Source organism: Sinocyclocheilus rhinocerous, unplaced genomic scaffold (genome assembly GCF_001515625.1).
Source record: "Sinocyclocheilus rhinocerous isolate Xijiao unplaced genomic scaffold, SAMN03320098_v1.1 scaffold2416, whole genome shotgun sequence".
NCBI lineage: Eukaryota > Metazoa > Chordata > Actinopteri > Cypriniformes > Cyprinidae > Sinocyclocheilus > Sinocyclocheilus rhinocerous.
Window position 1 is genome coordinate 95,560 of NW_015623175.1, and position 16,059 is coordinate 111,618.

Sequence of the window (16,059 nt, forward strand, 5' to 3'; positions counted from 1 at the left end):
CCTTTGATATTATTTTCATCTAAACCATTAGATGGCACAAAAACGTGGCGTAGCACTTTCCAAAACAGTCGCTTTTCAAGTTGCACGTGTATTTTTGTCTGATCCTTGACGCGATCGCGCGCAGCAGAGCAAAGTTGATTCTGTGCTCACTTGATCTAATATTTTATGTTTTATTTAAAATGTTGTAGATTTAAGTAGCAAATGAGAATCGCTAAAATTAATGCATCTATTTTGAGACAAAGGTCTTCTTTATGATTTTCAGTTTTGTTTAAGATAATTAAAGCAACAGTTTTTAAATAACGAAAGAATATGTAAAAGTATGATATTTGGGGTAAAAAGCGCCCCTGCTGGTGGGGCTAAATGCGCACAGTAATTAACATGATAATTAATAGATGACTGACTTTTCCATTTGTTGACATGACATGGTTAGATTCAGATGGTAAATATCATATATTATGTTGGGTGTCCATATTAGAGATAATCACCATGTTTAGAATGAAACCATCATATTAAAGTGATTGTTTTAAACAAGTATTAACTTAGACATTATTTAAAAAAACATTATTTTAGCTTAAGTATTTGTATCAATACCGTGTGCCTTTTACCCCATGCTGGTGAGTCTTTTACCCCGTGTGTGGGGTAAAAGGCCCCTCTTGCCACCTCACACATTTATAAGATTTTTAAACAAAATAAACAATGAATTATTTATTTTCACACAAAATCTGTTGCTCCATTAATGTTCAATACAACGTATATATTTTTTCTGCAATTATACATTTTATGTGCAGTGAATGGCAAATTTTTTCTGAAGGTGGGCCTTTAGCCCCGTTGTACCCTACTGGTGCATTAAAAACCAGCTGAAACTACTTTATAAATTAAGCAAATATAGACATCTGTTTCATTGCAATCCCTCCTTTGAGCGGTTAAAGAATTGTTTTACATTCATTACATCACAAATATGAATTTGGCTTTAATGGAGGGAATCAGTGCAAAATGTTGTCACTATTAAAAAATAATTATTCAAAATTTTTCAATAGTTTCAAATGGCTTCTATTTGTGTCAAGTGTTTAACAATGTAATCTGCATTTACTCATGGGAAAACACAGCTACCAACACTCATTTCAACACATCCTGATAAGAGCAGAGCAGATGGGCTGACATTTTTAGCGTGTCTATGTCTATGGCAATGACCGCGTCCATGTGTCGCCACAGAGAGCGCAACATCACCTCTTCTCTTCTATGCTACTCTGGAGACAGTATTGCTCCGTTTTCTGACACTCCAGAAATATATTCCAGAACGAACATGTGAGTGGCCGTGTCACCCCTGAGGACAGACAGAGAGCAGAGAAGAGGCACTGCACGAGCATGTGAGTGATGTGCCCAGTGTCAGCTATTGATCATAGCCCAAGGAACACACAGATCTCAAACACCTACTCATATCCACTCACCGCTCCAGAGAATAAAGGAAAGATAGCAACCAAATCTTTAGTGAAGCTGAATGAAAATCTTAACTGGATCGATTTGTGTGCTTTTCAGTGTGGGACTGGGGGTTGAGGTAGGGGGGAGGTTGTCCCCGTTGTGAAGTGCTGATGAATCTGCCTCCAAACTGGCTGCAAGCCAGTATCACAGAAGAGTGAATTTCTCTACCCACCAGGGACCACTTCCCCTTCCCCAAAAACAACCTGCTTATGTCCCACACTTTCACTCACTCCCTCTCTTCATCTTGCACTCCCTCTCTTCGCTTTGAAATATTGAGGATTAACACAATTTAAAAAAAAGAAAGAAAGAAAAAGAAAGCAAGAAAAAGAACGCAATTTGAGGACAAATTAAAAGACCACTAAAAATCGGGGTTTGAGATTATAAAATATCATACATTAATTTTAAGAAATAATTTTTTTTTTTGTGAAGAATGTTCAAAACACAATAACAGGGTATAATGATATTTCTCAAGAGCATTTTAGCTTAATATTCTAACATTGCTTTGTAAACAGTGAAATTGAGGGAATTAAATCATGAATATTAAAACTAACTTAACACAGAAGCCACTATAAACAACATGTTTATTAAAAGCCATAACTGTTGCATATTGATTAATACACTAATTATGTAATCACTTAAATGGAATGAGAAATACTGAATAGGTTTTTTTTGTTGTTGTTTGTTTGTTTGTTTGTTTTTTTTAGGGCAGAAACAATAATAACTCCGACAAATCGCCTCGACAGTAGAGATGTAGGCAGAGGTGTAGGCAGCACAATAGTTGGCATGTATCGCTTATGTACGGACATAATAAACACACGTTCACACACACTCAAAAAGTACAGAACTCTCATATCCAGTCACCAAACATATCTCGCCCTTTTCTCTCTCATCTTCTCATCACCTCTACATGCACCTTTTTGTAACTCTTGACTTTCACAATAAAGCACTCTCGGTTTACCACAAAAACAGTGAAAAAAAGTTTACCACTTTCTCTCTGATCCTCTCCCCGCCCTCTCTGCTTCCTCCACATTCCAGTTTCTCCTTGAAAACATTAAGAGGCTGTCTGTCAGGGAAAGCGAGAGGAATTAGGAAAGAAAGCATCCCTGAGCCAGGTGAGATTACTCCCCTCAACTGAGTCCATTACTTAACAGGGTCAGTAGTTAACAGCAGGAGCCAGATCCGTTCAGCACAAAGACCTCTGAACCAGCAGCCTCTCTTCTGTACAGTGGCGCAATAATTCGCAGAGCTGTCCACAAACAAAAATTGAAATTTAACGTTCCCTGTAGTTGCTGTTTTACTTAAAAAACACTGTATTTATTTATTTTCTAACATATGCTCAAACCAGTGACTAAACTGGTTTGCTCATTTTAGCTGCAGATCTAATTTGCCTCAGTTTTGACAATGACCCTGTGACAGGCACCTTCCTGCCACCAAAGGTTGAAACAGTCACGCTTCCTGTGGCTGCTCCATCTTAGTCAGCATAGCTGCACCGATGGTATTGGCACTGCCCTGGGCTCTGCTCTATCTGCCGAGAAAAGGTGGTGGGTGTCTCCCTAACCATATATCCTCTTTCACTCTCATCTCCTCTCCTCCACTCCACCCTTCTCTTTCTCTCAACCAAGGCCAGCCAAGAGTCGTTTCATCTCGCACCCACACACACATGCAGCACACAGAGGGGGAAAAAAGGAGAAAACAGACACTTCACTATAATCACATGTAGGCTACACACACTCCTGTACACATACTCAAACATACACCTGCTCAAAAAAAAGGAGAGGGAGCTACAGAGATAAGAAGAAGAAGAAGTAGAAGAAGAAGAAGAAGTAGAAGAAGAAGAAGAAGAAATAAAAGAAAAATATATGCACGGATACACCACTAACGTACATAATCAGAAGTCCGCAGAATTTAAGTTTTAAAAATCCTTAAAAAGAAGAAAACGAAAGTAGAAAAATGTAATAAATGTCGTTCTTTTGCCAAAGTCTGAAAAGGACCTTATTAGTTCATATATTTGTTTCATTCGGGAAGATATATAATATATATTGGTATTGTATATATAATATATAATATATATATATATATATATATATATATACAAAAAATTGGAGCACCCATAAACCGCATATAACTAGCCTAATTGTAGGTGTAAAAATGTTTTGGTTTTTTTCCTCCCGCGTTTAGTTTTCAGATCTCAAAATATAAGAGAACATTATGCATGTTTAATAAATTAAATTAAATTAAAGCAGCTGTATAATCGGACACAGTCGGGCAGCTCTTTTATGGCTGTTTTAGCTTTAATGTTAACAATTACTTTCACTATAAGTCTATGTCTAACAACCATGTCGCACCCGCAACCCGAAGATTTTTAGTTTTTGCGCCTTTCATTTCAACAGTCAAGACCTTAAAATATCAAAATTCATAATTTAAGAGTAAAGAACTGATCCAATTACAGTGTTTTATGTTTTGATGTGGCGATTAAATTAATTTGCTGCTAAATAAGACTGGCGTTTTCAGCAAATCGTTTTGCAGAAAATCTTTAATTTTCTGTTTCATTCGTTTTAAAATTATAATTATTATAATTAATAATAATAATAATAATAATAATAATGATAATAATAAATATAAATAGTCTTAAAAAATATAAATATAACATTAATAACAACAACGTATTTGCCGTTGCCGTTGTATTAGCCTATTCATTCTTTCATCAAAAATTTCTCGAAAGTTGTTATAGGACAACAATATAAAATGTTATATCTACAATATAAAATTATTTTACATTTATATTTATTAAAAATTGCCATTCATGGAATGGGCAACAGGGGAAAATAACAAGTTGTGCAAACATAAGAGGATGCTGAGAGAAGGACTCTTATAGAGCGTGGTGGACTTCGACTGCACCAGCATCTCAGAGGTTTCACGGGAGATCTGATCAGATTCAGCACCAGAAAAGCGTTTACAATGTGAACTGATCACAGCCTTGTTTCAGCACCGCGTGTCAAATGAATCACATCAAATGAAGAACCTTTAAGTGCTCGTTCATACTGCACCCGATTAGTCGAGATTGAGCAATTAGAACCCATTAATAACCAAACCCACATTAACAAAACTAGACTGCTGCATAAAATAAACCCCAGCACAGGCATCCAGAATATTTGCTCATGTGGTTTTGATATTAATATCGACCATTAGCTACACGTGGTCAGTAGTGTCAGTATCATTTGTGGAAATGAGCAGGTACTTTTAATTAAAAGAAGAAGAAGAAGAAGAAATCGGAATCGAAAATTAATTGAAGATGAAGGTGTCTTGATCTTCTTGATAACAGTAGCCTACAGATAAAGCTGAAATTAACTTAAGACGCATATATTTGGTTTAAATTACAAGCTCAAAAAGGTTTGCAGCCGCTCTTTTTAAAAATACATTAGAATACAAAATACATTCAAAAATACGCATTAGCAAAAACACATATTTAGGGGAAACAGCTGCAAGTGTGTCACTGCTTTTTAAAGAAGGAACATTAAAAAACAGAGCAATATATATATATATTTTTTTTTTTATTATTATTATTATTATTATTATTATTATGAACAAGAGTATTGTTTTTTTGACATTTCTCTAGAAGTCTTCTTTAACATTCACTCAAAAAGGTTTGCATGCACATCATTTACTGTATGATACTTAAGCAGCACAACAGCATTTGAAGAGCTGAGACAATATTGTTCTGACAACATAATTGATAGCAGCCACACTACGCTGTCATCAATGTTCAATACATACGAGACTCTTTTAATAAAATTATTATATTCAATGATTATTGAGTGATTTACAGTCGAATTCAAATAAACTGCATTTAACTTATGACACTCATATTTTATGTCAAGGATAAACGGTATAAACACTTAATCACCCTGTTTTTAACAAATGTCCAAAGCTGCGTCACAATACAAGAATGCAGAAGAAATTATTTAGAGAATTTGTTACTAAACGCTTAGGGTCTATACAGAATGTCCTTTAACTTGTCATAAGTGTAAGAACCCTTTAAAGCTCATAGTGTTTTCGTGAAGGATTTAAGCGCAGGACTGAATACACCTGCGCTGGAGCTCCGATGCGCCGCAGAGCGCAGCGCGCGACTGATCAGTGCCATTCAAATCTTTATTCTCGCTCAGATTCTGCGTTTCTAAGTCAACTACGACCGCGCAGAGTAAAAAGTTTCAATAAAAATTAACACATAATTATTTAGTGAATTATAAACTTAACGAAAAAAATATTAAGATTTAATCTTTTTTAATATCAAATACAATCAAAATGGTTTTTCATATCCGTTTTATGGTGTTCTGTTTAAATCAAAACGCATATTGGTGTCTCAAATAAAGAGAGCTGATCGAGTGCAAAAAAAAATAGTTCGTGAGGAATCTGGAAAGAAATGTGGATGGACCCCCATTGTCGGCCAAAGGGAGTCCAGGGGCCTGCGCTCGTATCAGCGTGTGCATGACACAGAGAAACCAGCCATGATGATTAATGTTCTGCTCACCATCTCTCCCTCCACAGACCCCGATCCCCCTCCCATAAACATTCTGTCCTGATAAAAGCATTCAACACAGGAACTTTACAATAACTACACACAACGTTATAGAGCTGTAGATTTAACACAGCTACGGAATCTGTTTTAGAGGATGATGGTGTTAAGGACTCCAGCAACAAGCAGATGAAGTCAATTAGATGTGTGCCACAGCCTGATCTACCAAGGGTCACCAAAACAAAATGAAAACCTCCCACACTGACCCGATGCATATTCACTAATGCAATTTATAAAAGCTAATTTTTCTACAACACTCAAAACCTTTACAAAGAAGGCTGAAATTTGTCACAACAGGCATCAGCCTCTAAACTACTGAAAGAAGCAAGGCAAAACATAGCTTACACAAGTAGCAAATGTTACACCAACCATTTTTTTTCCACACATTCACACATATGCTAAAAAAAGAAAAAGAAAAATGAAAATCATGCTTACGCACAAGCATACACTATTTTAACACACGTATAACAGCTACACAGAGAGACAGCATGCCACTGACCTGCTGGGACATTCTGAAGAGGAGGTTGCTGTCAGTGCTCTGCTGTGTCCATGTCCCCATGAAGCCCGGCTCGGCGCTGGCCGGTCTGGTGCTGAACTGCATGGAGCTTTCTCCTTCTCCTCCTCCTCCCCCTGCACCGCTGCTGCTGCTCCTGCTGCTGGCTCTGGCCGTGGACTTGCGTGCCCTCTCTCGATCTCGTTCTCTCCACACCACACCGCCTCTCACATCCAACTCTGTCTCCTCAGACTGCCGGCAGAGAAGAGGGGGAAGTGGGGTGGACAGGGGAGCCGGAGAGAAAAGTACGTTAAGGTGGAGGTTCAAAGAGGCAAAGGGTGACTGTTCTGTTCTTTTTTTCTCTTCTGTCCTATTCTTTCTTTCTTTCTTTCTTTCTTTTTCTCTCTCTCTTTGCTATCTTCTCTTGAGAGAGGGGGGACAGTGGAGGGTCTTGCCTGCCAGTAGCAGGAGGAGTGTGTTGAGTTAATTCAGGAGCAGGGCTGCACAATGCATATTTCCTCTGGGGCATGTGGTGGTAGAGGGCAGGATGAGCGGAGTGTCGGAGGTAAGGAGGGAGGAAGAGAGGGATGGGGGTGTGAATTGAAGTGAAGTGAAGAAGGGAGAGAAAAAAAGGGGGATGGCAGAAAATTAAGGAGGAGATGGTGAAGGAGAGGAGTAGCTTTTTTTGTCCTTACCCCCCACCCCCAAACACACTTTTTTCCAAAATGCCAGTCAGGCTGTGTATGTGCTGTCCTCCAAACATACATGGACATATACACAAACATACATTCCAAACAGAAATCAATCGTCAGACAAACTTTGTCACCCGCAACCTGCCCTTTTGACCCCATTGCACACCTTGACACACACAGTAAAAAAAAAAAAAATACTGCTTTGAATTTTTAAAAATGTTGCATGTAAACTACACATTCGCTCCTCGTGTGACTATGCTCCATACCTTCTAATCTAAACAAACTATCCTATCACTGTAACAGTTCTTTAAAAAAGTTTGATTTAAAAGAAAGCAACAAAAATGACTTGTAAACAATTTTTCTAAAAGCACAAGTCAAATCATCCCTCCCTTCTCCCCAAAAGGTGCCCTCTCTCACCAGCGTGTCCAGCGTGGTTTTCCTCCCAGCTGTGTGGAGATCAGGTGTTGGAGTGTGTCAGTTCCAAAGCAGCCCCTCCTCTCTCTCTCTTTCTCTTTCTCCTTCCCTCACTTTCTCTGTGCTGCTTTCTTTCTTCGGGCCCCTTCTCGCCCTCAGAGATGCCTGTCCTCTGTCTTCAGACTAACTCCAGCTAGCGCTGTGTCAGTGTGCATGTGCGTGCAGCCGTGAGTACATGTGTGTTGTTGTGAGGTAGAGCATGTGTGTGTCGGGCCGCAGCGCGTCTGAGTTAACTGCTCCTCTCTTCTTGCTGGCACTCAATGACACGGCTCTCTCTCTTCTCCACTGATCTGCTTTCCCACTGAGAGGGAGAGAGAGGGAGAGAGAGCAGGAGGGGAAAGGGTTGTCCCTGTCTTATTACCAGCTCTCCATGCCTGATGCTTCTCCACTCCAGACCTCAGTGGGATTGAGCCACTCTCTAATACATGCACTCACACACACACACACACACACACACACACATGCAGAACTGGCCCATCCACACAACTATTCCAAGCAAATAATGCATTTGTCAATACAATTGGACAAGCTCCAACTTCTATAATAACCTCAATGCTAAACCAAAAGATGTTTCTGAGCGTTTCAATTGCGCTGTTTTATTTTTCTTTATTTTGTTCTTACTCTTTACAGGTAGTGAATATGCAAACGGTGTTTAAAAATATCCTGCAAAAAGAGTGAATTATTATATAAAAAAATAATGAAATAAAAGTATTTCTATTTCATTGCTTACGCATGTCTTCATGTCAACTTTCACACCGTGTGGAATTAAATCTGAATGTGTCATTAATTCAGGTATTTTAAGGTGGGCACATAACCATTTGATTTTATTACAAACTCTGATTCCTTTGTCTGTTTTTTTTCTCCTCTAGTATTAAACAGCTCAAGCTAATGGTCCTATGTAATCAGTCCACGCCCCCCCCCAGCTTCCCTTGTGTACACACACACACACACTGTCTTGTGGAGTAGTGCGGCAGAGCACATAATCATACATACTCTCTCCCACTCACAAACACACACACGCGGGGAAACCTCGAGTGGATGCTTTCAGATTTTAATTAAGAAAAAAATGAGGAAGAGGCTCCATTTTTGCCAAATTGGTCCCTGCAGCAGACAGTCTCACAAAGGTGGGGAAGAGAAAGAAAGCCCTAACATATGCACTTACAATAAGTGGCAGCATCTCTCCCTCATTGTACATGCCAAAACATTTTACATGAGAAATGTGTTGTGTAATGAAGCTATTTTTTGTTATTATTGCGTGTTTTTCCACTCGTACATTTTTCCTCCAGCACTTCCCCTCATGTCAGCTGTTAAAATTATAGTCTTTGACAATGCGAGTGTGTCTGAGGAAGATGTCACCGTGATCTCCCTTCTATGAGACAGAAAGAAATGGAATTAACTTTTCTCCCTTTCGCTACATTAAATGGCTTCTCGTATGTAGAAAGCCACTTGAAATTTTGTGGCAATTTGAAAGAGACAGCTGTTACTGTCTGTTAAAAGCCTCTGTACAGCACTAATGACAGCTCTGGCTAACCTTTACCTGAGTAATCTGCACAGCATTTTGTCTGATCAAATCTAGTGTCTTCTTCTTCTTTTTTTTTTAGATTGAATGAAAAAAGGCACAAGAAATGGTGGCAGCCGCAATGAGAACTTAATATGCCGTTTTGTTTCATTTTCTCACCTCTTCACTCTCTCTCTCTCTCTTTCTCTCTCTCTCTCTCTCTCTCTCGCTCTCTCTTTCATGTGTAGAGTACCCTCCACAGTAACCAAAGAAGCGAAGACCGCACGTCTTTACAAGCAAATGGACACTAATGTGGGAGATGCTTAAGAGCCCATTGTCACACATTTGTCCCCTCAATTTCATCTGTCCTCACAGACTATTTCTTGTTCAGTTCTAAAATGCCATGAATTTTTGTTTCTAAAAATAACACAAGCAATAATGTGTAGTAACCGTGACTTAAAAAAAAATTTTATGATACAAAATTTAAAAAAAGTCTTAGATTCTACCAGTTATATCATCAGTAACTCTTAATGCCAATGAAACTGTTTCTTTATTTAGTCTCTATGGTCACATCTCCATCTCAATTTCTCTCCCCCTCTTCAGTTCTCTCTTGAATGTACTGGCCTCTTGATTTTTCAAGTGCTACCGAGTGTTTCAAGTCAAGCCAGCAGCTCAGCTTCTGACCTCCCCATTAATAGTTGTTATTTGTGAGACGTTTGAGAGGACTCTGCCAATATCCCTTTCCTTTTTTGTTTGCCATCTCCATTCTTTTCTTTCAGTTTGTCCAGTCCTCATTCTCTCTCTTGGGGGTGAGGGTAAGCTCAGATCCTGTCAGTGGCAGCAGCAGTCAAGGAAAGCAGAGAGCCACAGTAATGGACTCCTTTATTAAAACTATTATTCTGCAAGACTTCAAATTCCCCCCAGACTAGGGCCATGTCGAAGCTGATATAATTAACTAGAGGCTCAGCTACGGATCAATTACCAGACAAGCAAGTGATAGCCAAATCAATGAAAGATCATCAGCCACATTATCTGTGTTGCAACTCATTAGAGTAAAAGAGAAGAGAGCATGCCGGGAGTCCTGGGGCTGTGGCACTGCGGCAGCACAGAGGGCATTGACTTTTTCTTAGTGACCCATTTCTGTTTTAGTGTTAGGTTTTTTAAAACATTTTTGCAGATGTCATAAAAGCTGTCTTTTTTTTCCTCAAGGTACCTTTGTGGCAAAGTGAACCCTAATTAATTATTCATGAGGTGACATGATGATTTTTGTTCCTGTAGAGGATGGTACTAGCAACATCAAGGTTACGATACCCTGGGAATGCAAGTCGCTTTAAAAAAAAAAGCATTGTCAAATGCATAAATGTAAATGTAATGATTTTTATTGTACTATATTTTATTTAATGTTTTTTTTATAATTATTTAAAATGTAAGATTTAATTTTAATTAAATAGATTTTGTTATTTCTTTCTGAAATTATCTGTTTTTAGGTGTGCAATGTCAAAAAAAAAAATATATATATATATATATTATATATATATACATATATATATAATTTAATTCAAATTTATATAGTCCTATTAAACATCTACTTGATAACTAGTACAATTAGACGTCAAAACAGACATTAGTACAGACATTTTTCTGATAAAATACAGTATCTTATTCTGTATTGTGTTTCTGTTTCTTGACCTGTTTTGGCGAAAGAAAGAAAAAACTAAATAAAAATAAAACCTTATAAATAAAAACATGAGAATAAAAATAAATAAATAAATAGGTAGGTAGGTAGATCAATATGGCAGTATGAAGTCAGTATGCTTCTGAGCTGAGTGATTCTAATCTCTCCCCTCCACAATGATGCTCACCTAATGCTGAGATAAGGTTTTCTTTATGCTTGAAAAATCCTTGCTTCTCTGAGCCCTTCTTAAAATGAGGGTTCTCTTTTTGAAACAATTGTCATAATGCCATTTGATTTCCTCATCTAATTTTTCATCCACAGTGGAAAAGTGCTAACTCATTTACAACTCACAACTCATTTAATATGGTGTGGTGAACCTGTTAAATAAACAATCCCCCCCCTCCCCCCATCTTACACACATACTGTACACACAAGTGAATGAACGAGTGGGATATTAGTGTGCTCTTCATGTGACTTTAAGACAGAGTGTCGATCAGATGGCAGCCAGATAGAACTGTCACTGTTCTGTTCTGCTGGAAGATGCAAAGGGCCACAGGACATCATATGACACCATGCATAAACAACCTTTCACTTGTCTAGAGAATGAAAGAGAAAGTGAAGGTCCCCTGAACTCAAGAGCCACACATGATCCAAATGCCATTGATAGTGCAGTCTTTCAGTATTCCATTGTGACCAGCCAGAGCAAAGGACTAAGAGAGAATGAAAACAAAGACATTTTCTTGTTTGAGTCTATGAGTCTACTCCACCAAGCTACTGTTATAAGCATGAGCCCCGTCAGACTGGTCGTGGCGGCGGTGTTGCAACAATATATAGTGATATTCTCAATGTTACTCAGAAGACAGGATACAGGTTTAACTCATTCGAAATACTAATGCTTAATGTTACACTGTCAGATATGCAAAAGAAATCTATCGTATCTCTTACTCTGGCTACTGTGTATAGACCACCAGGGCCATATACAGATTTCCTAAAAGAATTTGCAGATTTCCTCTCAGACCTATTGGTTACTGTTGATAAAGCGCTAATTGTCGGAGATTTTAACATTCACATTGATAATACAAATGATGCATTAGGACTTGCGTTTACTGACATAATAAACTCTTTTGGAGTCAAGCAAAACATCACCGGGCCCACTCATCGTTTTAATCATACGCTAGATTTAATTATATCGCATGGAATTGATCTTACTGATATAGATGTCGTACCTGAAAGTGATGATGTTACTGACCATTTCCTTTTGTCGTGCATGCTGCGTATTACTGATATTAACTATATGGCTCCGCGTTATCGTCAGGGCAGAACTATTGTTCCAGCCACCAAAGACAGATTCACAAATAACCTGCCTGATTTATCTCAACTGCTCTATGTACCAATAAGTACACATGAACTAGACGAAATGACTAGCAACATGGGCACTATCTTCTCTAATACATTAGAAGCTGTTGCCCCCATCAAATTGAAAAAGGTTAGAGAAAAACGTACTGCGCCATGGTACAACAGTAATACCCATTCTCTCAAGAAAAAAACTCGTAGTCTTGAGCGCAAATGGAGAAAAACTAACTTGGAAGTTTTTAGAATTGCGTGGAAAAACAGTATGTCCAGCTATAGACAGGCTCTAAAAGCTGCCAGGGCCGAGCATATCCACAAACTCATAGAAAATAACCAAAACAATCCAAGGTTTTTATTTAGCACAGTGGCTAGACTAACAAATAACCAGACGCCACCCGATCTAAATATTCCCTCACAGTTTAATAGTAATGACTTTATGAATTTCTTCACTGATAAAATAGATAACATCAGAAATACAATAACAATTGTAGAAAAAACCCACTAAATTACTAAAAGAGTTGTTACCTGTAGCAGAAGAACCGCTTCTCAATATTAACTCGTAGTTGCTTTGCAACGATTTGTATCGTGAAAAGCGCTATACAAATAAACTTGAATTGAATTTAATTGAATTCTTGTTGTCCTACTTAAAAGCGAGATTTAGTACCCTAACTTTTCTTGGTTCACTCATAGGGCATGTGGATGTAACATTTACGAACAGATAAAAACGCAATAAAACAAATCCTTCAACCTGCTTCACTTCTACTCATGGTTTATTGGAGACTGCCGATTCCGAGTGTCAGTGTTCCAGTGAGTGTATAGTAATACATTCGCCCCATCACACAATTATCAGAATTACTGTTGCCCTCTTCATCCCACATTACCTCTGGGACTGAGGTGAAAAGCAATGCTTGAACTCCATCAGAGTTGAAAAGGTAGGGTTTTGTGTGTCTGTGTGTGTGTGTGTGACAGAGAGTGTGTGTGTGTCCACTCTTTCTGTCACTTTTTTATCTCTGTTTCTTGCCCCGTGACTTCTTGGCATAGCCTCTCTAGACTCAACAACTTGCAGACCATCATCCAGTTTGTAAACCTGTCTATAGCTTTCTAGACAACAGAATTTATTAATATGTTCAAGAAATGATTGCTGATCCTCAGTGTCACAGCCTAGAGAACTGAGCTTAGACCAGGATTCAGAAAAAAAAAAAATTTATGCAGAAATGGCAGCCTTGAAACAAATGACTGCCTTAATATGTGGCCTTTTGAGTTTCAAAATAAAAGCTAAATATGGAAATAGTATACTAGCATACTATTTTTACTATTTCTGTGATATAAAGATATGGCAGACATTGTATGAATAGTATGCTATTCTGAGCTCAACGTATATCTTATTTGTTTCATTTGTTGCACTTGACAATGATGTTGAGGAAATCTCTTGTGAATCTCTTGTGAACGTCCTCGATACTGACAGAATGGAGATAGCACTCAAATCTTCAGATATTCCATTTAAACACCAAATTTGCCCATTTACAGATCATGGCACTCTTTGGCTCAAGTATACTTATCATAAATTTCCTGTGCAGCTCCAGAACTTTACCTAATCACAAACACACACACACACACACACACACACAAAAACTTTTATTTATCTTTTATTGATAAAATATGTTGTAAAACATATAAACTGCCACTGTTGAGGCACAGAATAATTTAGCACAACATTTGCCTGGCACTGCAGAAGTACTTGCGTTGTACTGTGTCATATTTACAAGGCCTAACTAAGCCAAAGAGCAGAATGAATTAATTAATGAATGAATGAACAATACATTGACCACACAATTTGTATATATATATATATATATATATAAAAAAATACAAATACCCACGAAATACCATGACAAGACATCCAAGAGCCTCCACTCTTGCACTACTTGAGCTCTCATTACCCATTATCAATTTTGCCTTTCCATTAATTGCTAATTCTTTTTTGATATTAGATATTTACTGGTTACTTAATATACTTTGGTAAATAAACATCCACACTGACTCACAAACACTCCAGAATTTCCATTCATTACCTGTAAATGCACAGTATAGTGTTGAAAACTTTGAAAAGGAAGCAACCAGAGACAGAGAGAGATAGTGACACAAATTGTGAAGCTTTCCTATTATGCATATAAGAATCACTGGTGCATGTCCCTGGAGCTCCTGATTAGGTTTACTCACTCACACGCCTGTCATCAATTACTCCTCTTTGACACATGGACCAGTCCACTTCATGGAACACACAGGGGGTTTCCCACACTGAGAATGGTGTAGCCCTCACAGATAAATGGAAGGGGGGAATACCAACTTAAATTAAATGACATGCTGTTTGACGCATGCCATACTGTCTATAGCACATCCAACATCATTCTCCTTACATGCTTTTGATAATGTTGCAATGTAATGACCTCATGAGGGACGATCCAGAAAGCTGTCTGCCATCTGATTCCAATGCCCGAGCTCCGAGAGGAAGCAAAAACATGTCTGTCCTATTAGCCAGGGGACATTTATTGATGGCACAAGCTGTCGTAGAACATGAATGTTAACAATCAGGAAACAAGGGCCTGCATGCAGCACAGTACTGATGAGCATAAGTCTGCAATGAATCACATCTGAAAATGAGGCAGAGGTGCTACGTTATCCTGAGAAAGAAAGAAAGAAAGAAAGAAAGAAAGAAATTAGATTATTCAATATTTAATATTTCCATAATACTACATAAAAGACACCCCCCCCCAGCCATGTAAGTGCTTAATGACAATGAGGTGAACCTTTTAATCCTTAAAATACAAAATAATTGATGCCAAAGCACCTCTTTATGTCTCTTAGCATTTGCAGTTTACTACCTTGCAATACATTGTTTCCAAATGTTTTTTTTTCCTCCATAAAATCTCTCTCACACACACACATACACTTTTGGCCCATTTGTACCTTCCCCCCGTTGTGTCCTTATTCCCTCTTATTCTAGAGACAGGACTGTACAGTATAGCTGCAGCAGAGACCACAGTCCCTTTCACCCAGAGACATGACTGAATAATTTAATCACTCTTTACTCTTCTCCTGCCTGCCACCCATTAAAACTGTTAGCCTCTTGAATGCACCCGCCACCCTGTTTTTTCATCCCGCAGTGCCGTAAGACCTTCTTGCTTTGCTCTGGCCTTTTAAAACGCTGTGATGAGTGTGTATGTGTGTAGAGTAGCCGGTTGAGTGGCTGTCTGTCATGGCAGTAAATAAATAAATAAGCAGGTGTGTATAAATGTGTAAATAGGGCTGGCCGCAGAGCTGACAACTGAGAGAGAGCCACCATGCTGCATCATGACAAGACGAGAGAGAAGTGTATCTCTAGGGTACTGTCCACTTCATGTCTTTCACTCCTCTCTTTCTCACTCTCTTTCTCAGGCGTGCAGTGACCAGACTCGCTCTCACTTACAGAACCTCTAGATTTTGATTAGGCTCAGTCCAGGGCTGGTCACACCACGGCTTTTTGGTGTTAATTCAGAGGACGCCCCAGAAAGAGTGATGAGCTATTTTACAACCACTTTCTGCCAGTGTTTCTGCCTCTTGAGAAAACCTTGTGCACTCTTGTTCTTTATTTTCTTGTTTTCTGTTTTTCCTCCACTGATCGTCATATTTCCTTTCAGATCGTCATATATCCATTACATTTACTTTAATTGCATTTTTTATCGAATTGCATTTATTAAATATGCCTCTTTGTTTATGCAAGTATGTACACTGCTAAATATATATATATATATATATATATATATATATATATATGTGTGTGTGTGT

At 38.3% G+C, this 16,059-nt stretch overlaps 1 protein-coding gene across 1 annotated transcript in view; it reads right to left on the reverse strand.

Moving 5' to 3' along the window:
* Positions 1–16,059, reverse strand: part of LOC107737276 (zinc finger protein basonuclin-2-like) — a 169,096-nt gene that overhangs the window by 85,076 nt on the left and 67,961 nt on the right. The window contains exon 2 of the mRNA XM_016548770.1: positions 6,552–6,797. Coding sequence (XP_016404256.1) covers positions 6,552–6,797 — 246 coding nt within the window. The remainder of the gene's footprint in view (positions 1–6,551; positions 6,798–16,059) is intronic.